This window comes from Cinclus cinclus, chromosome 16, assembly GCF_963662255.1.
Source record: "Cinclus cinclus chromosome 16, bCinCin1.1, whole genome shotgun sequence".
In the NCBI taxonomy this organism is placed as follows: Eukaryota; Metazoa; Chordata; class Aves; order Passeriformes; family Cinclidae; genus Cinclus; species Cinclus cinclus.
In genome coordinates, this window is record NC_085061.1 from 11,754,920 (window position 1) to 11,773,822 (window position 18,903).

At 51.2% G+C, this 18,903-nt stretch overlaps 1 protein-coding gene across 2 annotated transcripts in view; it reads right to left on the reverse strand.

Moving 5' to 3' along the window:
* Positions 1 to 18,903, reverse strand: part of RAB11FIP3 (RAB11 family interacting protein 3) — a 72,836-nt gene that overhangs the window by 46,457 nt on the left and 7,476 nt on the right. For both annotated transcript variants that reach the window (XM_062503618.1, XM_062503617.1), the window contains exon 2: positions 6,147 to 6,240. In XM_062503618.1, the coding sequence (XP_062359602.1) occupies positions 6,147 to 6,240 (94 nt within the window). The remainder of the gene's footprint in view (positions 1 to 6,146; positions 6,241 to 18,903) is intronic.

Sequence of the window (18,903 nt, forward strand, 5' to 3'; positions counted from 1 at the left end):
CTCCTTGTGACCAGAGAGCACTCCCAAAGCAGCTCAGCTCCATCCCTCACAGTCCTAATTCCCCATTCCCTGCGAGCATGGAGTTACACAGACTCAACAGAATCCCAGATTCACTGAGTCTGGAAAAACCTCTGAGATCATCAAGTCAAATCCGTGCCTGGTGCCCACCTTGTCACCAGCCCAGAGCACTGACTGCCACATCCAGGCTTTCCTTGGACTCTTCCAGTGATGGGCACTACAACACCCACCTAGGCAGCCCCCTCCAATGCCTGGCCACCCTTTCCATGAGGAAATTTCTCCTGGTGTCCAACCTGAACCTCCCCTGGCACAGCTTGAGGCCATTTCCTCTCATCCTGTCTCTGCTCCCTGTCCCCAAACCTTACCCGGCTGTCCCCTCCTGTCAGGGAGTTGTGCAGAGCCAGCAGGTTTCCCCTGAGCCTCCTTCTCTCTGGGCTAAAGAACCCCAGTAAAGCCCTCACACATTTTTATGGGCAGGTCCAGTGGTTTCCAATACAATCCTCTAAGCACCACTATTTCAAGGGAAAAAATCCAAATTAATTCCAAGAAAGCCTTGGCTGCTCCTGTCCCTGGCAGAAGGGGGCACAGACAAGCACGTGGACCCCAAACTTGACAAGCACAATCCTGGAGCTAGAATCATCCTCCTGCACCACAGAAATGAACAGAACCCTGAGCTCCCAAGAACAGCACAGGGATTATATTTTTTCAAGTATCCATATAAATTTTAAAGAGCCATTTAAATCTCCACTCCTTTCAGGGGCAGAATTAACACTCATCTTCCTAAAGTCCTTATCCTCACCAGCAGCATGTACAGCACATCCACATGGATCTCCCAGAGCAGAGCAAGATGCAAAGGCAAAAAAAAAAAATGCAGAAGACATAATGAGAGCAATTTGGGTTTTATTCTTGCTCATGAATTAATCTTGATTTCCCATTCACGGCAGCCCCCATTCCCTGCATGCCAGCTGCACACAAAGAGGCATCTGTCCTACCTTCAGCCATCAAAAGGAGCTGTGTCCCTGTGGATGATGGTTTCCCCAGGGTTAGGAACAGGCAGGAGCAGAGGGAAGGTCTCCACTGCAGCAGTGCTGCACGAATCCAGGGATCAGCAGATCCAAGGGGAACGTAGGAAGTGCTCAAACCGGTGCCAGATACTCACCGAGTTTAGTCAAACGTGCACACGAGCTCTGCTTCCATCTGCTGAGCCTTGGGCAAGGCTTTCCTTTTAAAAAGCAAACGTCTGGAATATTCAATAGGGCCTGGCCACCCCCGCTGAGAGCAAGTACTCAGGTGTCAGCAGTGGCCTGTTGCAAATCCACTGCATTTCCAGCAGCCAGGTGGGGCAGAGAGTGCAGAGGATGCACACAGCCAGCCCCAGAAATAACCACGGGGTTGGGAGAGGAAGAGAATGCAAGCTTTGGTGTCTGGAATTATCCCTGGGCAAGGGAAGCTTTCCTTTTGCGTAGCAAAAGCCATCTGCAATGCAGATCCTACAGAGGGGGGAAAAAGCTTCCACACAAAGCAAATGGGGGTTACCTTACTGGATATCCATCACCTTGGAATGCCCCCATGGAACCAGCAGGATCCAGGTCACCAGGACAGCCAGCCTGGCTCTCAGCAGCCCACCCAGCCACCACGTGCTGCCCAGCAGTGGCTCTGAGTGACACTGAGTGGTTTCCAGGTGGCATCTGAGCACTGTCAGATGCAGAGGAACCGCCGAGAGCCACAGCAGTGGGAGCAAGAATGTGGAATGCAGCCTGCACGTGGGATAACCCCTCAGACCTGATTTTGGTCCTGGCTCTAAGCCTTTAAGGTACAACACTCACATCCTACATTTGGAGAAGGGCTGAATATGATTTTCCTGATTACTCTCAGGAAATTGCCAGCTGACACTGGGAGTTCACCAACCTGTGACATGGATGCAAGAAACTGTGGAAATGCTCCCTGAGATGCTCCCAGGGATGCCCATGGGATCAGAGAGATGCAGCCCCAAAAAGGCTCATCCCCATGGCAATCCCTGCTGCTGCAAGTTCCCATTAGGAATGGTGTGGTGCTCCCACACAGGACAGAGCCACAGCCTAACCCCCCAGCCCAGTCCTCTGTTTTCTATTCAGCAGCCTGCCCTGTCTGCTCCAGCTTCCCAGCTCCACACTTTTCCTTCCAGCCAGCCTTTGGAAGTGCCTCTGAGGAGCTGAAGATACTTCTCCTGCTCCAAGCCTCTTATTCAGCCCCTGGAGTATCTTTCCTTTGGCACAGTGGATTCCTGATCCAGCTTCTCCAAAGATGGGGTCTCCCAGGTCTTACAGGAATTCTCTTAGCGCTTCCAGGTTTGGGTGTTGGCTCTCAAGCTGGATTTTCCACCTCCCCAAATCCAAAAGGCTTTTAGTTGAAGCATTAAAAAATAAACAATAATAATAATAATAAAAAGAGATGTGACCATTTCCATCCTCGGGCCCTCCCCTGAGCTCCTGGATAGATCCATCCCTCACTGGATGCACTGTCTGTTCTCAGTGCACAGGGACTCCTTTGTTCAGGGATCAGAAGCCAAGGCAAAAGGGGTGGATGAGGCTGGGAGCTCAGGAATGCACCTTTCTCTGCCTGGCACAGAGGTCCCTTAAACTGGCTGACACCTCCAACAATCCCCCTGTGTGCAGGGGCATCTCCCAGAGCCCCTTCCCAGCAGGCTGCTTCCCTGGAAGACAGATGATACAGATGTTTTAGCTGCAAGGATGTGTGTGAATGACACAACTTGTTCCTTATCCTTGTGAGCTGCAGTGTGAGCACAGAGATGCTCAGTTTGTCCTGATGAGTGCTGAGAGACCACTACAGAAAAACCAGATGTCTGAAGCTTAAAGGGTTTTTGATACCTTGACAAGGAAGGAATCTCGTGAGCACAGGCCTGGTTGTGTGCCTGCATCCAGCTGTGGCTGATCCAGCCCATCCTACATGTTTGCCACCAACCTCCCCCTCCAGCTGTTCCGGCATCCAGGACATAGAGCAGGGCTGCTCCTTGGTCCAGGCTCTCAGCTTGTGATTCCAGACCCCATCCCAGTGCAGCTCCTTGCCACACAAACAGGCTCCTTACTCCCAGGCTGAGTTTTCCAAGGGGCTGGGATGCAATCCCTGGTTCCTGTTTCTCCCTGAGGAGATCCTTCACGAGTTGGAGCTCCTCACTATGATGGCTGCAGCAGTCACACTGGCTCCCTCCCTGTTTCTTTTGCCTTGGATCTCACTGATGGTAGCCAGATGCACCAGGTCTTCCTCTGGCTGAGAATAGTCCAGGCCTCAAAACCCACCTTTTTTAAGCATCATACTTATTACTGCCTTCCCTCCATTATCAGTTTCTCAAGTTTTACAATCCAAGGCCATAAAATTCCACTTTACTGAGTTATTTATGTCCCCTGACACGCTGCCAGTGTTGGATCCACATTTCCCCCTCTTCTGTGCAGACTGGTCAGTCACTCAGGCACCGTTCACATGGATTTTAAAAGCAGCCAAGCCACTCCTTGTGGAGCAGGGAAGGATGAGGGGATCCCAGCAGCCACAAGCAGGAAAGAATGGGACATAGCAGACCATGGGGAGCTGAATCTGTCCCAGCATCACCTCTGTCCCCATAGTCCCCAGGCCTGAGAACAGAGCTCAGCCACCTGACAGCCACAGGCTAACACTTCCCATAGCAGGGAAACCCTCTGGAAGCACTCCTTGCCCATCCACACTGCAGGCATAAATACATCCGTGAGAACCACACCTTCCCATCCAGCCTTCCTTTGGGGAGGGCAGAAGGCAGCCAGGAGTGGTAAAACCTCTCCTTAAAGCCTCAAATCCAAATGACTTTGCTCTGCCCCCTCACAGCCAGCATTACCTGGCCAGAGACCAGAGCTGGCCCATGGCAGCGGAGAGGTGGCACTGGGGCTTTGTGTGAAGGTTTCAGTGGTTCTTGCTCTATGCTAGCAGCACAGTAAGCACCAGGAGACCTGCATGAGCCTGTTCCTCAGGCACTGGGACATGCCCCAGGCACAGGGAGCTCAGCATCCTGCATGTAAAGGCCAAGTGGACATGAAAGCAGTTGTGAGACATGCAGCTGATGAAGGAAGTTGGGCTGGGCTTGTAACTGCACCTTCAGTTTGCCAGGCTAGAGGTAAATCCCAGCTGTTCTCCTAAGGGAATTCTCCAGAGAGGGGAAAAGGAGAGAAGAGTGGAACATCCTCAGAAATAAACACTGCATTAACACAGACACCAAAAGGTCCAAGCTGACACCAGCTCTCACTTCTATGAGTGACCCAAGAATAACAGAGCACCAAGAAATCCAACAGAGCATTCCCTGGCTAAAAATAGGCCCAGCTAATTAACAAACCATGTTAAAAGGGACCCGGCAGCAGCATGACCTCTGCTTTGGTTACAAAGGGATGGTCAATATTGACTGTCTCAAGAGCAGCAGCAAACCCTTCAGATCACTTCACTGTGAGCAGTGCTCAGCTGTGAGACTCAAGGAACCTCTTCTGCTCCCTGCCCTGGGATTCTTTTATCACCATTTCATGTCATGTGAAGAGCTCAGCCCTTCCTAACCACTGTAATAAACACATATCAATCTCTTTCAAATTTAATAAATAAAGACCCTAAAAGCTTTGCCTGGATCTGCTTTTCCCATTCAATTAATAGAACACAATACCAAAGTGATGAATTATTGAGGAGAAACACGAGCCTGGGCTTTCACAAACGCTCTACTCCAATGGCAATTTATTACAAATTAATAGTGTGCTGCAGTTCCTCCTGCTTCCTGGCAGCTGGGAATTGGTCAGGCTACACCAGGAAACTTGGGAGCTGCCATAAAACACTGCAGTCCTGAGCTCAAATAATCCTGGAGTGGTTTGGGTGGGAAGGCAGCTCAAAGCTCATCCCATTCCAACCCCAACACCTTCCACTATACCAGTTACTCCGAGCCCTGTCCAGCCTGGCCTTGGACACTTCCAGGGATCCAGGGGCAGCCACAGCTTCTCTGGCTCCCCAGCCTCATAGCAAATACATAAATAAAGTGGGGGTGGAACTGGGGATGGACAAGTGACAGAAGAACAGGAGAAAGCCTTTCTTTGAGGGGTTTTTATTCCTGGAACAGCACAGTTTGTATGGGAAAGAGGGTTCTTTCCCATCCTTGCAGCACACTCTGTGTGCAGGGTGGCAGCAGGAACACACTGAGCAGGACTGAAATCCCAGATAAGCATCTCTGAGCAGAGCTGACTATTGTGCAAGGATGGTAATTCACATTTGCACATTCAGAACTCCAGCAGCTCAGCAGGGAGCTTCCCAGATTTCTCACACCCTGCCCATAAACAACATGCCTGGCCCAAAATGACCCTCTGTCACTGAGAGAAATCCCAAATTGAAAAAACAACACCTTTTCTGCAGCAAAGGGGTGGCAACCAGCCAGAAAGATACTTCACGTTTCAGCAAGCTACTGCTCTGGAAGCACATGCAAGAAGCCCCCAGGAGCCAAGTGGGGACTGGCACTGGCCTGTTTGATCATTCTGACTCTGGTCAGGGAGTTCAAAATTCTGGTTTAATGTGCTGCCTGCTAAAAACCATCTGAGCAGGTTGATCCACAAAACAGTTGGAGTGAAGGTTATAAATGCATTGGTAAATTCATCAATAAATTAGTAAATGCATGGTAATTTCCATTCCAGTGGAGGGCATTCCTTCCCATGGCAGGGGATGAGTGTTAAGGCCCCCTCCAAACCATTACTTGATTCCATGCTCACTGTCAGTGTTTGGAAGATGTTACAGCCAGCAGCACACAGACACCTCCAGCAGCATGGCAGCTACTCCATCAGATCAACAACACCCCAAAAACACAGGTGGGAGTCACCAGAGCAGAAGGGATTTCCCACTGATATTTCTTTATAGGAAGGAACTTTCCTGATAAACAACAAAACACGAAACCACCACCACAACTGCTGTAGCACCTTTTCCAACCCTTATTAAATGCCCCCAACCTCTCCCCCTCCACCCAGCACAGAGCAGTAATTCTCAGAAAACCAAACCCAGGTGGTTTTCCCTGAGCAGCTTCTCAGCTCAAGCGTGGTGTTAAATTTGGTCTGTCCCCATCCTCACTCACAGCACATCAGGAAACTCACCTCCATTTTTGATGGCTCTGATCCCCCGATGGAAATCTTCAAAGCTGATAACTCCCAATCCACTGGGATCCAGGTATTTCGTTAGGTCCTTTACCTGCAACCAAAAAAAGCAGCATTACCTATGGAATCCTTGCAGGAAACAGCACAGAAACACCTTGTAACCAACTTCTTTCTCCTTATCAAAAAAACTTGAGCAAATAACAGTGAGTTTCTTGAGCTGACCCCAAACTGCATCTGTTCTCCTTGAAGGGAACATAAGTAATCAGTACAAAGGGGTTAATTAGGACTTGGTTGGTGTTGAAACTGTTGCTTAGCCTTGAAGCAGCATTTTGGGCAGTGTCTCCTCCTGTAACATGAGCCTGCTTTGCCAGGGATTTGTTTATTTTTATGAGTTTTAAAGAGGTCCTGCCTTAACTGGGAAACTGCCTGGTAGAAGGGCCCAATTAAGGGGATTTGGTGATAATGAACCGCTCCATGTTACAAATTTAGGCTGTATAATTGAAACATTTTCCCCATTAGACAATGCCTGAGGGGGAGGGAACCACCTCAGCAGGCCAGGGTTGGGATGGGGGTGCTGGAGCAGCACACAGGTGGAGCAAGGGGCACTCTGAGACCTCCTGAGGATGCTCTGGCATCTTCAAAGAGAAACAGGGCAAAACCACAGGGCCCAAAGTGTCTCAAAAAGGTGCTTTTGGCTCCTTCCTTCCAGTCTGCCACAAGCAGAAAATCCTTTACACCAGATGCTTCTCAAGCTCAGACACCCAGACATTTCTCCTGCATTTTAAGAGCTTTTGAGGCACTTTTGTCTATTTTTGCACCACATCCTTCAGCTGAGGAACAATCCCTGGAGAAGCTGGTGAGGTGTGAGAGGAATTGCAGGGTGAGCTCCACACTCCAAAGCTGCCCACAGTGCTGCCCTCACCCTGCCACACACATCCTCCTCCTCCTCCTCCTCCTCCTGATGCACAGGAGGGAGTCTCCAGGGCTGGATTTGTGCAACTCTTTTGACTCACTGGGGTTTCAGTTTGTTCTTGGGGAAGGAGCTGGTGAATCACCAAACCTCTCCTTTCACACAAGGAAACTTCAGGTCTCAGAGGAGACTCAGCCCCCAGCCCAGCTATGGAGCTCAGAGCTGCCCTGCTCACCCTGCAGCAGCACTGGGGGCTTGGTTTGAGTTATTTTTGGTTTTCTGAAAGCCAGGTATGTGTTTCTGTAGGAAAATCACTTCCACAGCACACTTTGAGCTGTTCACCCATGTGCACACGTGCTTCAGTCATCCCACATGCCCTGAGAAACAGCAAAAATTCCACTGGCATGGAGAAGCCCACAGGGCTGAGACCATAAAACCAAGGAACCATGGAATATCCTTAGTGGGAAAGGACCCACAAGGACCATCCAGTCCAAGCCCTGGCACAGACACCACAACGCCCCACTCTGTGCATCCCTGCCCAAACACCCGCAGAGCTCTGGCAGCCTTGGGGCTGTGCCCATTCCCTGGGGAGCCTGGGCACCCTCTGGGGAAGAACCTTTTCCTAAAATCCAACCTAAACCTCCCCTGGCACAGTTCCTGCCATTCCCTCAGATCCTGTCACTGAATTCCAGACTGTGCCTCTGGAGGAAACCCAAACCCCCCAGGGCACAGCCTTGCCCACCTGTCAGCTCAAGCTGGACATCAGGAGGAATTTCCTCCCAGAAATGGTTGTCAGGCATTGGAAGGAGCTGCCCAGAGAGGTTTGGAGTTCCCATCCCTGGACATGTCCAAGGAAAGCCTGGATGTGGCACTCAGTGCTCTGGGCTGGTGACAAAGTAGGGATGGGTGACAGGTTGGACCCGATGATCTCAGAGCTCTTGTCCAAGCTAACCTGAGATTCTGCAAATGGGAGAAGACAACTGTCCTAACAACAACACAAGCACCTTCTCCAGTTTTCTAGAGCACTTTTTTGGCAGACAGACCTCCTAAACTCACATGGCACTCATCACCTTGGGTGAGTCAGGTTTCTTGTATGTTAAACAAAGGTATTTTAGACTAATAAAAACAACTCGTAGGGATGTGTCAGTTCCAGTTAATGCATCTGGCAGCTGCCTGGAGTTCAAAAGCTGTCGCTTAATTTGTTATCTGTGTACAGAGATAACAGAAAGGCAAGTGACATTTAATCAGACTTGAAAAGCCAATAAGGGATTAGCATGACACACTCTAAATTAGTTTCTGTGGTTTTCAGCTCCTCAGGACCATGGAGGGCTTCAGACCCTCCTGCCAATACCACAGCAGGGCACTTCACCCAGCCCAGTGCTTGGACAGGACAGACAGGGCAGCCAGGGAAGTACCTGCTTTATGCAAAAGAGCCACTTACGTATTTAAATTGGGCTGTGGGCAGGGGGAAATGAGGGAAAATGGTTCTGAAAACTTCCCAACCCAGATATTATGGATGCAAACAACAAAAGCCACATGGTGAAGGAGTTCAAACCCGTGGCAGTGTCTGTGCTGATCCAAACCTGCCTGCATTTGCTGTTCAGATTTAAAAATCACCACTACCAGTTGAGACACGACCACCAGGCTGAGTGTGAGTGGCTGCTGAGACACAGAAGAACCCACAGTATAGAAACCAAGAATATTTGCTCTGCCTGCCTGGTCCCCACAGCCCCTGGACTGCTCCTCTCACCAAGCATCACTCAGCAATGAAGTTGGAGCCCCTCTGCTCTGGAGCCAGGCTGGGAGAGCTGGGGGTGCTCACCTGGAGAAGAGAAGGCTCCAGGGACACCTCAGAGCCCCTTCCAGGGACTAAAGGGGCTCCAGGAGAGCTGGAGAGGGACTGGGGACAAGGGATGGAGGGACAGGACACAGGGAATGGCTTCCCACTGCCAGAGGGCAGGGATGGATGGGATATTGGGAAGGAATTGTTCCCTGGGAGGGTGGGCAGGCCCTGGCACAGGGTGCCCAGAGAAGCTGTGGCTGCCCCTGGATCCCTGGCAGTGTCCAAGGCCAGGCTGGACAGGGTTGGAGCAGCCTGGATCGTTTTCTTCATTTTGCTGACTGGGCTAAACGCAGTACTTTATCAGAGCAGCTGGGAAAACCACCAGCACGGTGGCTCAAACTGCTTTACATTCATCCAGTAAACGTGAGCAGTTCTGAAGTCACAGATCCGAGGGTTTTAGCCAAAGCCTGAGCACAGCAGCTCTCACCACACTCCTACTGGCACAACACCAAACAGGAACACTCCACCAAACTCAACACCAAGCTAAACCCACGAGACAGAAGCCACAGTCCTGCTTTTAGCCAGCAAGAAATACTTAAAATAAAGGTTTTGCTTCCTTTGTGTGTCTGTGGCTGGTTACAAACCCTCCTTGGAGCCAAGCAGCTGAAACACAGAGCATTAAAGAGTGAAAGAGGATGACGTGGTTTAAGTAGCTGACTTAAATCCTGCTGGAAAGTGAGAGGTTTAAACTGCTTGAAGCCAGCCAGGCTGCCTGGAGCTGAGCACAGCCACAGGCAGCAGGAACACAGCTGGGGGTGACACGTGCCAAGGGGGCTCTGGTCACCCTTGTGCCAGGGACAGGGTCAGGACCAAGGGATTCCTCCTGGAAAAGGACATAGACCAGATGGGGACAAGGAGGGGAGGTCACTTGGTGCCTCAACAACACAATCAGAAATCCTTGTGGCATCCCCACTCCCATATCCCCTGTATCCAAGACTTCTGCACACTCCAGGGTCTTTCACCTTCCAGAACCCAACGATTTTGCTGCCAACACTACCCCAGAGCCCCATAGTGTGATGCCATGGGAGCTCCTCACAGCACAAAAAGTTTCCTTGCTTTGATGCACTGTACTCAGTTCAGCAATGCCCAACAGTGACAACTCCAAATTCAAATTCACACACAAAGGCTTGGCAGCCCTGCAGTGGAAGTTTCCCACAGAGGTGAAGGATTCCCTAGCTGTGAATTCCCTGTTTAGCAGGTTGAAGGAAAAGGAAAAAGTTCAAGGCCTCTCTTCTTTATCCTTATGGATGTTCCACATCCCCACCACACAGCAGATGGATTCAGAAGGACAAAATATCCACAGTGGATATTTTAGGTGTGATTCCTGAAGGAATTCAGGGCTGTGCTGGGCAGGCAACACCCCCTGCACCCCCTGAGCCTGCCAGCAGTTTCCCCTCATATTCTGGCAGAGATGAGAGCTGAACCAGCTTCCAAAAAGACATTCTTCGGAAGGTGAAGGAGGGTGGGAGACTTCCAGTGCCCACAGCAGCCAGGCACCCCCCAAGAAGAGCTGGTGGAGCCAGAATCATCAAATCAGGTGGTATCTCACAGGGATGGTGCTTCCATGTCCTGCCTTGGGGATAAAATCAACTCTCAGGGCTGCTTTAATTTACACAGACTCTGGGGGCAAATCAAAAGAAGGCAAAGAGGGAGAATGAATATTCCTGATAAAGACCTCCAAATATCCCAGCAAATGGGCTGCAGTTCCCACCAGGAACTCCTGGAGCCTCACATATGCTGCCATCAGCGAAGATGAAAGGAAAAGTGGGGGGGGAAGAAAAAGGGGGGAAAAAAAAGGACAGGAGAAAAAAAAGGAGGAAAAAAAAAGAGAAAAAAAAAAGGAGAAATGGAGGGGGAAATAAAGGAGAAAGGAAGGAATCCTGGGTCTCCTGCTTGGCTGAGACAGGACATGAAAATCCAAGTACTTCTCATGTAACTTTAATTACTCTCTCCCGACTGCCAGAAGCCCAGACCTGCTCTGAACATCCTGTATCTTTGGCGGGGGGAACAGTACTGTGAGACAATCCCTGAACTCAAGCAGAGAGAAGGACGAGCACTGCATTGTCAGAAGTGCCAAACTCAGGGATTTTTAGCAATTAAAGTGCAGGGAGGGCTCACAGCAGCTGCTCTCCTCTCTGCTTAGCCAGGTGTATGGCCTGAGTGGCCCACAGGAATTCATCCAAGTGAGAACACCCTGGATAAAACCTCCCATGGTTCCACAGGGGTGGATGCAGCACCTTCACCCTCCCTGCTTACACACAAGGGGATGAGCCAAAGCACTCATTTGTCCCTAAAAACCCACCTTGCCTCTCAGGGCTAAACCAATCCTTTCAAAGAAAAATGTCTAATACTTTAAAATGCTGATGACAGAAGTCCGAGTATCCTTTTTGCACCTTTGGGAAACGTGCTGGAAGTGTCGAAGCTCCTGCAGCCAAACCAAAGGGGCTGTGCCAAAGACACAGCTGTCCCCATACAGCTCCTTTTAGATCCCACACTCCCTAAATCCACGGGCTGCAGTGGCATCAGCTGAAATGAACTGATCCCTGCTAATGCAGCATTTGTCTGGGGTAAGAGCACATCCATGCCCCTGTGCTGGGTGCTGAGAGAGCATTCCCAGCCCGACAATGCGAGCACAGCTTCATGCTGCTGCAGGGACGGGAAGCACAGCTGCACCATTCCCAAAGCCAGAAACACCCTGCCCAGCACTTCACTTCTGTGACTCCATCACCATAAACAGCCAGGCCGAGGGGGAGGATGATAACTCAGGATGACTCTGGCTCCAGCCCTGTTTATAGCATCTGACTCCTTAACTTGCTGAAGGAGCTGGCACTCCACAAAGCACTCAGAACCTCAAAGCAGGTTTCTATTCTGCTGCAATTACACCTAATTAAGTAACCTTTAAAACACCCCCGAAGGGTGGATCTCATTACAGGGAGCAACCCTGGCCAATTGTGAGTAAGCAGTGCAAGAACTGCATCACTTATTTCACAAGTGGCAGCGCTGACCCAGGGCTGCTGCCAGGATTTTGCTGTCCCAGCCTTTCCCAAAGCTCCAGGAGAAGCTCAGCAGGCAGATCCTGCCTGCTCAGGTCTCTATTTAAAGCTCCACCATAAGCAACCCTGGTGAAGATGTTTTCTGCAACATCCCTCCCTAATCTTGCCCAGAGATCAGCTCATCCCTCCCATCCCTTCATCCTGAGGCTCCAGCACCGCAGGGCCCCTGGTACCAGCCTGGGACTTGAAAGCAAGGATCCAGACACCTTCCTGAGAAGGAAACAAAGGAAGCCTCAGCCTGGTTTGTTCTCATCTTTTCCTGCCACAGAAGAAACAATCAAAGCTACTATTTAAGGCAGAAGGGGAATAAACCTCCTGTACTTAGAACTAATAAAGAGGAATAACTGTTGTAAGGATAAGCCTGCAAGTATTAAAACCAGAGAAATGGGAGAGAGATCACCCACAAACCAATAGAGAGAAGGAACAAAGTGAACGAATTCCCAGGGTGAAGACAGATCCTCTTCCCGGGAAGACCAGATCCTTGCCATTTAATACACCCACTTTCTGAACAAATCCTCCTTTTCCCATTAATCCAAGAGAAAAGCTTCTCAGCCTGCCACAGCTTTTGCTGTACATCACCTCCTTGGGGCAGTTTCTCTCCCAGGCTTGTCCCAAAGCCTCTCCAGGGGTCACTGGGTTCCTGCAGGAAATACCAGAGTGCAGAGATGCAAATACAGAATGGACAGGAGAGAATTCCCTCCCCACCAAACTCCCATTTTCCCCTTTTGGAAGGGGAAGGAAGAAACGCCCAAGCCAACTATGAGCCAAGAACCAGCCTAAAGCTGATGCTGAGGACCAGATCCCCTCCACACATCGGGAGCCTGCAGAGGAAACGACTTTCCTTCAAACACTCAAAATTCACCAGGAAGCAGAAAAAAAAACAAAACAGAGTATGTCTTAAAGAGCTGGCAGCCAAAAAAGCCTGAGGACCCACATCCTTCCTGCCCACATCCACAAGAAACCAGGACAAACAGATCCAGCCAGGACACTGGTGCAGAGTGTGGAGGTGAGCTGCAGGAGATCACCACCTGCATCACTCACATCCGGAATTCTGGGGTATTTTATATGCTGGTGGAAATTCCTCTGGTCTGTATAGGACCTTTTTGGACTAACCCCACCAGCTCCAAGGATAGCTGGAGGCAAGAACAGCCCTGTGCTCACCAGGGCTTCAGGAGCCTCAATTTGTGGTATTTAAGTATGTTCTCAAATGCCAAGTGTGACATTTCCAAATTATCCCTCAATTATTGCCACTGAAGCAGAAAAACATATTTAAACAAACAACTTCAAGGATGGTTTGGAAACATTAACAGGAACATAAGTTACGCTGAGATGGTTTTAATCCAAATTTAATTGTTTGTCTCAAGTGTTCCAGGTTTCCGAAGGCTTCAGCAGCCACGATGCTCATGCTCGGCTCTAAACATTTATTTGTTTAATGAACTTGAAGAGGGCTCTTCCTCCACCCTCCAAGCTTTTGTTTCTAGCTTTTGTTCTGCTGATGACAAGGGAAACCTGTTCTCACCCTTCCAAACACAGCTCAGTGGCAGGAAGCTGCGTTAAATCAAGAAAAAAGGTTTAGTGCCTGGTTACTGCTTAGATAAAACACACAGCTCGGTGGAGGATGGAGCTACCCTGGGGGAAAGAGCCAAGTGCCACCACCGGGCCACCTGGGTTGTGTCATGCAGAACAGGGACACAGAGCCTCCCAGGGTTTGGAGCTGATCTGAACAACAACAACCAAAAAAAAAAAAAAAAAAAAAAAAAAAAAAAAAGCAACACAGTAAAAACACACCAGGAGGTCACATACCAAGGATTAGGCATTTTAAGATGCTGAATGTTTTGCCTGGTGTGGCTCCCTGCAAAGTGCCCGGCAGCAAACCTCTGTACAGAGGCTATCCAGGTTTAGAAATCCAGGATTGTGGTGTTTGCTTCCCTGTGCTCCCCTCCAGGTTGGAAAGCAGTGCAAAACCTCCATGGCACATCCCAGATTAAATCCTCTCACTGGTTTGGCACACTCACCCTCCCCAAAGCACATCGTGCAGGCTATAACCCATACAACAGGATTACAGTCATATAATCCCAGAATGGTTTGGCTTGGAAGGACCTTAAAACCATCCAGTGCCACCCTTGCCATGTCCAGGGACACCTTCCACGATCCCAGGCTGCTCCAAGCCACATCCAACCTGGCCTTGGACACTTCCCAGGGATCCAGGGGCAGCCACAGCTTCTCCGGGCACCCTGTGCCAGGGCCTGGCCACCCTCCCAGGGAACAATTCCTTCCCAATATCCCATCCATCCCTGCCCTCTGGCAGTGGGAAGCCATTCCCTGTGTCCTGTCCCTCCATCCCTTGTCCCCAGTCCCTCTCCAGCTCTCCTTTAGGCCCTGGCAGGGGCTCTGAAGTGTCCCTGGAGCCTTCTCTTCTCCAGGTGAGCACCCCCAGCTCTGCCAGCCTGGCTCCAGAGCAGAGGGGCTCCAACCCTTGCAGTATCTCCCACTCATTCCCAGCAGCTCCAGCTTCTGATGCTGGGGGCAGAGAGCTGCACCTCTCAGCTTGTAAATGCTGGGAATCTGGTGGGCACAAGGAGCCTCTGGGGAAGCACAGGTGAAGTCCAAGGGGGTGGCAAACACGAGCAGCTGAACAGAAGAGAAGGAACCTGCCCGGCCCAGCCACACCTTGCCTGCCACCCTGGCAAAACTGAGCTTCCTGTGACACAAACAAGCCTGAACGAGGGACCAGAAGCATAAAAGCTTATTTCTTTTTTAGAGCTGCTTCAAGTTATTCCCTTCCTTTTGGCACCCCTTCAGGAAGCTCCAGAAAGGGCTGATTGTGTGAAGACACAGAGAAGACATGCCAGAGAGGGGAAAAAGAGCCCAGAAGGAATCAAAGGTTCAGAGGTAGATTCCTGGAGCAAGGGAGAAGAGGCTGAGATGCCATTCAGAGTTTGGGGAGCCCAGGACCTCAGGGATTGTAAGCACTGGGCATGAAGGCATCACCACAGCAGCCAAAGAATCCCATGGCAACACCAATGCTCCTCAGCACCTCCTCCAAGCAGGGGAGCAGCAAGAGGCCTGGGATCTGCTCCGTGGCTCTGCAGGTATCTGCCAGGTTGGCAGCCTGGTCCCTGCCCTGCACAGGGGACCCAGCTCTGTGCTCAGGGCTGTCAGCCCTGCCTGTGCCACCAGCAGCTCCTTCACCCACCACACCTCAGCCACCCCACCCTGCCACGATGGGATGGATGCTCCACACAGCCTGGAGGTGCAGCTCAGAGTACAAGAGAATTCCCTGGTGCACACCAAGAACCCTCCTGTTTCAAACCAAGGTCTCCAGAATGCTCCTATTCCACACCAAGACCTCCAGCACTCCCCTGTTCAAAACCAAAGCTTCCAAAATTCCCTGTAGACCTATCAGGGAAGGTTCCACAAACTTTTTCTCTGCTCTTTGCATCCTCCCTGCCACGCTCCTGCCAGGACAGTAGTCCCAGAGTTCCAAGCAGCCAGGAGAGGATTAGCTGGTTGCTGCATCCATTTAGCAAGCACAGGGGAAAAATTCCACAAGGATATCCAAATTTTGTTTTTTCCCCAGCTGTAAACTCCTCACACACACACAGTGAGCAGGGTGAAGAACAGCCACTCCCCCGGAAAAAATAAGGAATGTGGCCAGGCAAAAGGGAGGCAACAGCTGCCTCTCCATCCTCCTGCAGCCAAAGGCAGTGGTGAAAACCTCAGTGGTCTGATCAGCTTCTAAAGTGAAGGTAGGATGGAATGTTATTTCCCCATTAGGAGACTTCCAGTACAGATCCACCTTCCCCAGGCACAACCCCTCATTTCTTGCTGTATTTGTTTGGGAATGTGGGACTGAGGAGCAGCCACGTGGATCCCAGCCCAGCTCCATGCCCTGTATCCACAGCAGTCCTTTGCTTCCTGCCCCCAACAGCTTCTTCTCCCTAAAAAATGTTGGTTTGGGCTCCTTTGACTTCCTGCACATTTTGCTGGAGCCCAGCTTCCTACTGGACTCTGGCAAATGGATTTTCCACAGTTGGCTGCACTGGGCCTTGCCAGACGACGCAGCTCCCAGCTCCAGGTCCTCTTCCTCTGGCTTTCTTCCTCCTCCTCCTCCTCAGGGCAAAGGAGGAAGCAGGAGCAGCCTGCAGGCTGAAAAGCCCTTCCAGCAGCAGCAGTGATTCCAACACAACCCAACACCACTGGCATTTCACCATGGGACATGACACAGAGGGAACAGGAGCTCTTTCCTCCTCAAAACTACAATGTGTTATAAAAAATAAATAAATCTGGATGCTCTGGGGCTGCTCACACGTTGTCAAACAGAGGGAAATTCAGCCTGGGAACAAAGCTGTACCCAGCCTTGGGACACTGACAGCTCCACAGGACATCCTCAGAGCCCATGCCGTGCGGAGCTGGGACACACCAGGACACACAAAGGAACTCAGGAATTAATGTAATTTCATCCAGCACACAAATTCTCATCCAATACCACTGTCCCTGTGTGCTTCAGCTTCTACAGGATCACAGTGTGCTAACAGGGAGCAAAGGCAGTTTAGTCACTGGCATTCCTAGGAAAAGGGGATTTGCTGTCACACTGGAAGGACCTGAATGCTTCCATCAGCCTAGAACCTCTTTCCACAACAGTCTTCACAATTCCCTGTCTTTAAGAGCAGTTTTCTACCTAGAAAGAGGAAAAACCCTGACCAAAATCAGGAATAAAGTACCTGGACCAACCATCACTTTGTGCCAGCAGTGGTGGAGCCCCATCCCTGACCCACTGAGGCTCTCATCTCCACTTCCCTTGAGGAAAAGCCCAGTCCAGCCCCCAAAGCAGGACAGCTGTGTGCCAGGGAAGGCTCCACCAGCACTCACAGGGATTTGGGCTGTTCCAGCTGCTCTCCCCCATGGAGCCAACAACAAGCATTCCAGCTTGGCACTAGTGTCACTTTGGGAGGAAATGTCCCCATGGCTCTCTTTGGGCATGTCCCCTCCTCTTCTCTCCCCCAACAACCTTAATTAATAACTAATTAATAACTTATTCTATCCCACACCAACTCCAGCAAAAGCATTACAGGGAAGGGGAAGTCTCATAACCCAAAATTTGGGGTGAAGAGACCATTTCTGCAGAGCTCTGAGCCATGCAGAAAGCCCAGGCTGGCATTTCCACTGCTCCATGGCATCTTCAGGGCTGTATCTTGGGTTTGCAAGTTTTGGAATCCCAGAATAAGGTTGATGCCAGGTACCACTGATAGGAACTATGACTCCCTTGGTAATACAGAGCTCTCTTTCAGCCTGGAGGTATTTTCCTGCTACAAAACTCAACAAGGGTCTCCAACATAAGGACATGGAGCTGGAATCATTCCAGAGAAGCCCATGGAGATGCTGCAAGAGCTGGAGTCCCTCTCCTCTGGAGCCAGGCTGGGAGAGCTGGGGGTGCTCACCTGGAGAAGAGAAGGCTCCAGGGACACCTCAGAGCCCCTGCCAGGGACTAAAGGAGAGCTGGAGAGGGACTGGGGACAAGGGATGGAGGGACAGGACACAGGGAATGGCTTCCCACTGCCAGAGGGCAGGGATGGATGGGATATTGGGAAGGAATTGTTCCCTGGGAGGGTGGGCAGGCCCCGGCACAGGGTGCCCAGAGAAGCTGTGGCTGTCCCTGGATCCTTGGCAGGGTCCAAGGCCAGGTTGGACACTGGGGCTTGGAGAAGCCTGGGACAGTGGAAGGTGTCCCTGGACATGGCAAGGGTGGCTCTGATGGGCTTTAAGGTCCCTTCCCACCCAAATATTGGAAGATCAAAGCACAGACACACAAAGATCTGAACAACCAGTGATTCTGAGAGCAGCCTGAGGAAATCCCTGATGTTTCTCCCACTGTGGCTGGTTGAAGTCCTGCCTCTGCTGGGAGCCCTCAAGCCTGAACCTAAAGCATCAGCCCTCAGCACCAAACCACATGTGGGAAGGGGACTGGAGGTGGAAAGATTTGAAAGTGGAAAATGAAAGCAGAGAGGAGCTTTTAGGGGCTCTGCCTGACACGGGACAATCAGAGAAGCACAACTGCCCTGCAGATTGGGCTGGATCAGCCAACAACTGCACTGCAGATGGCCCAAAAAAACTCATCAGGAGCAGCTCCAGGCAGCTCAGTGCACACCGAGAGCAAGGACTGCACTCTGAGAGGAGCTGGGAATGGTTTTGGCAAGTGGGAGAGCCACTGCAGGTACAAAATGGACAACTCCCTAAGGCCAGATTGCCTCTCTGTGTCCACAGGGACAATGGGAGCAGGGCCTGGGATCAGCACCTGCTGAGGAACCCCCAGGGCCAGGGCTGGGCCCCTTGTGACAAAACAAACCTGGAGGGGCTGGAGCACGTCCAGGGAAGGGAACAGAGCTGGGGAAGGGGCTGGAGCACCAGGAGAGGCTGAGGGAGCTGGGAAAGGGGCTCAGCCTGGAGAAAAGGAGGAACCTTCTGACTCTGCACAACTCCCTGACAGGAGGGGACAGCCAGGGGGGATTTGGGATCTGCTCCCAGAGGAGAGAAAACAGCCTTGAGCTGTGCCAGGGGAGGTTTAGGCTGGATATTGGGAAAACTTTATGGGAAGGGAAGGGAAGGGAAGGGAAGGGAAGGGAAGGGAAGGGAAGGGAAGGGAAGGGAAGGGAAGGGAAGGGAAGGGAAGGGAAGGGAAGGGAAGGGAAGGGAAGGGAAGGGAAGGGAAGGGAAGGGAAGGGAAGGGAAGGGAAGGGAAGGGAAGGGAAGGGAAGGGAAGGGAAGGGAAGGGAAGGGAAGGGAAGGGAAGGGAAGGGAAGGGAAGGGAAGGGAAGGGAAGGGAAGGGAAGGGAAGGGAAGGGAAGGGAAGGGAAGGGAAGGGAAGGGAAGGGAAGGGAAGGGAAGGGAAGTCAGGCACTGGCACAGCTGTGCAGGGCAGTGGTGGAATCCCCATCCCTGCAAGTGCTCAAA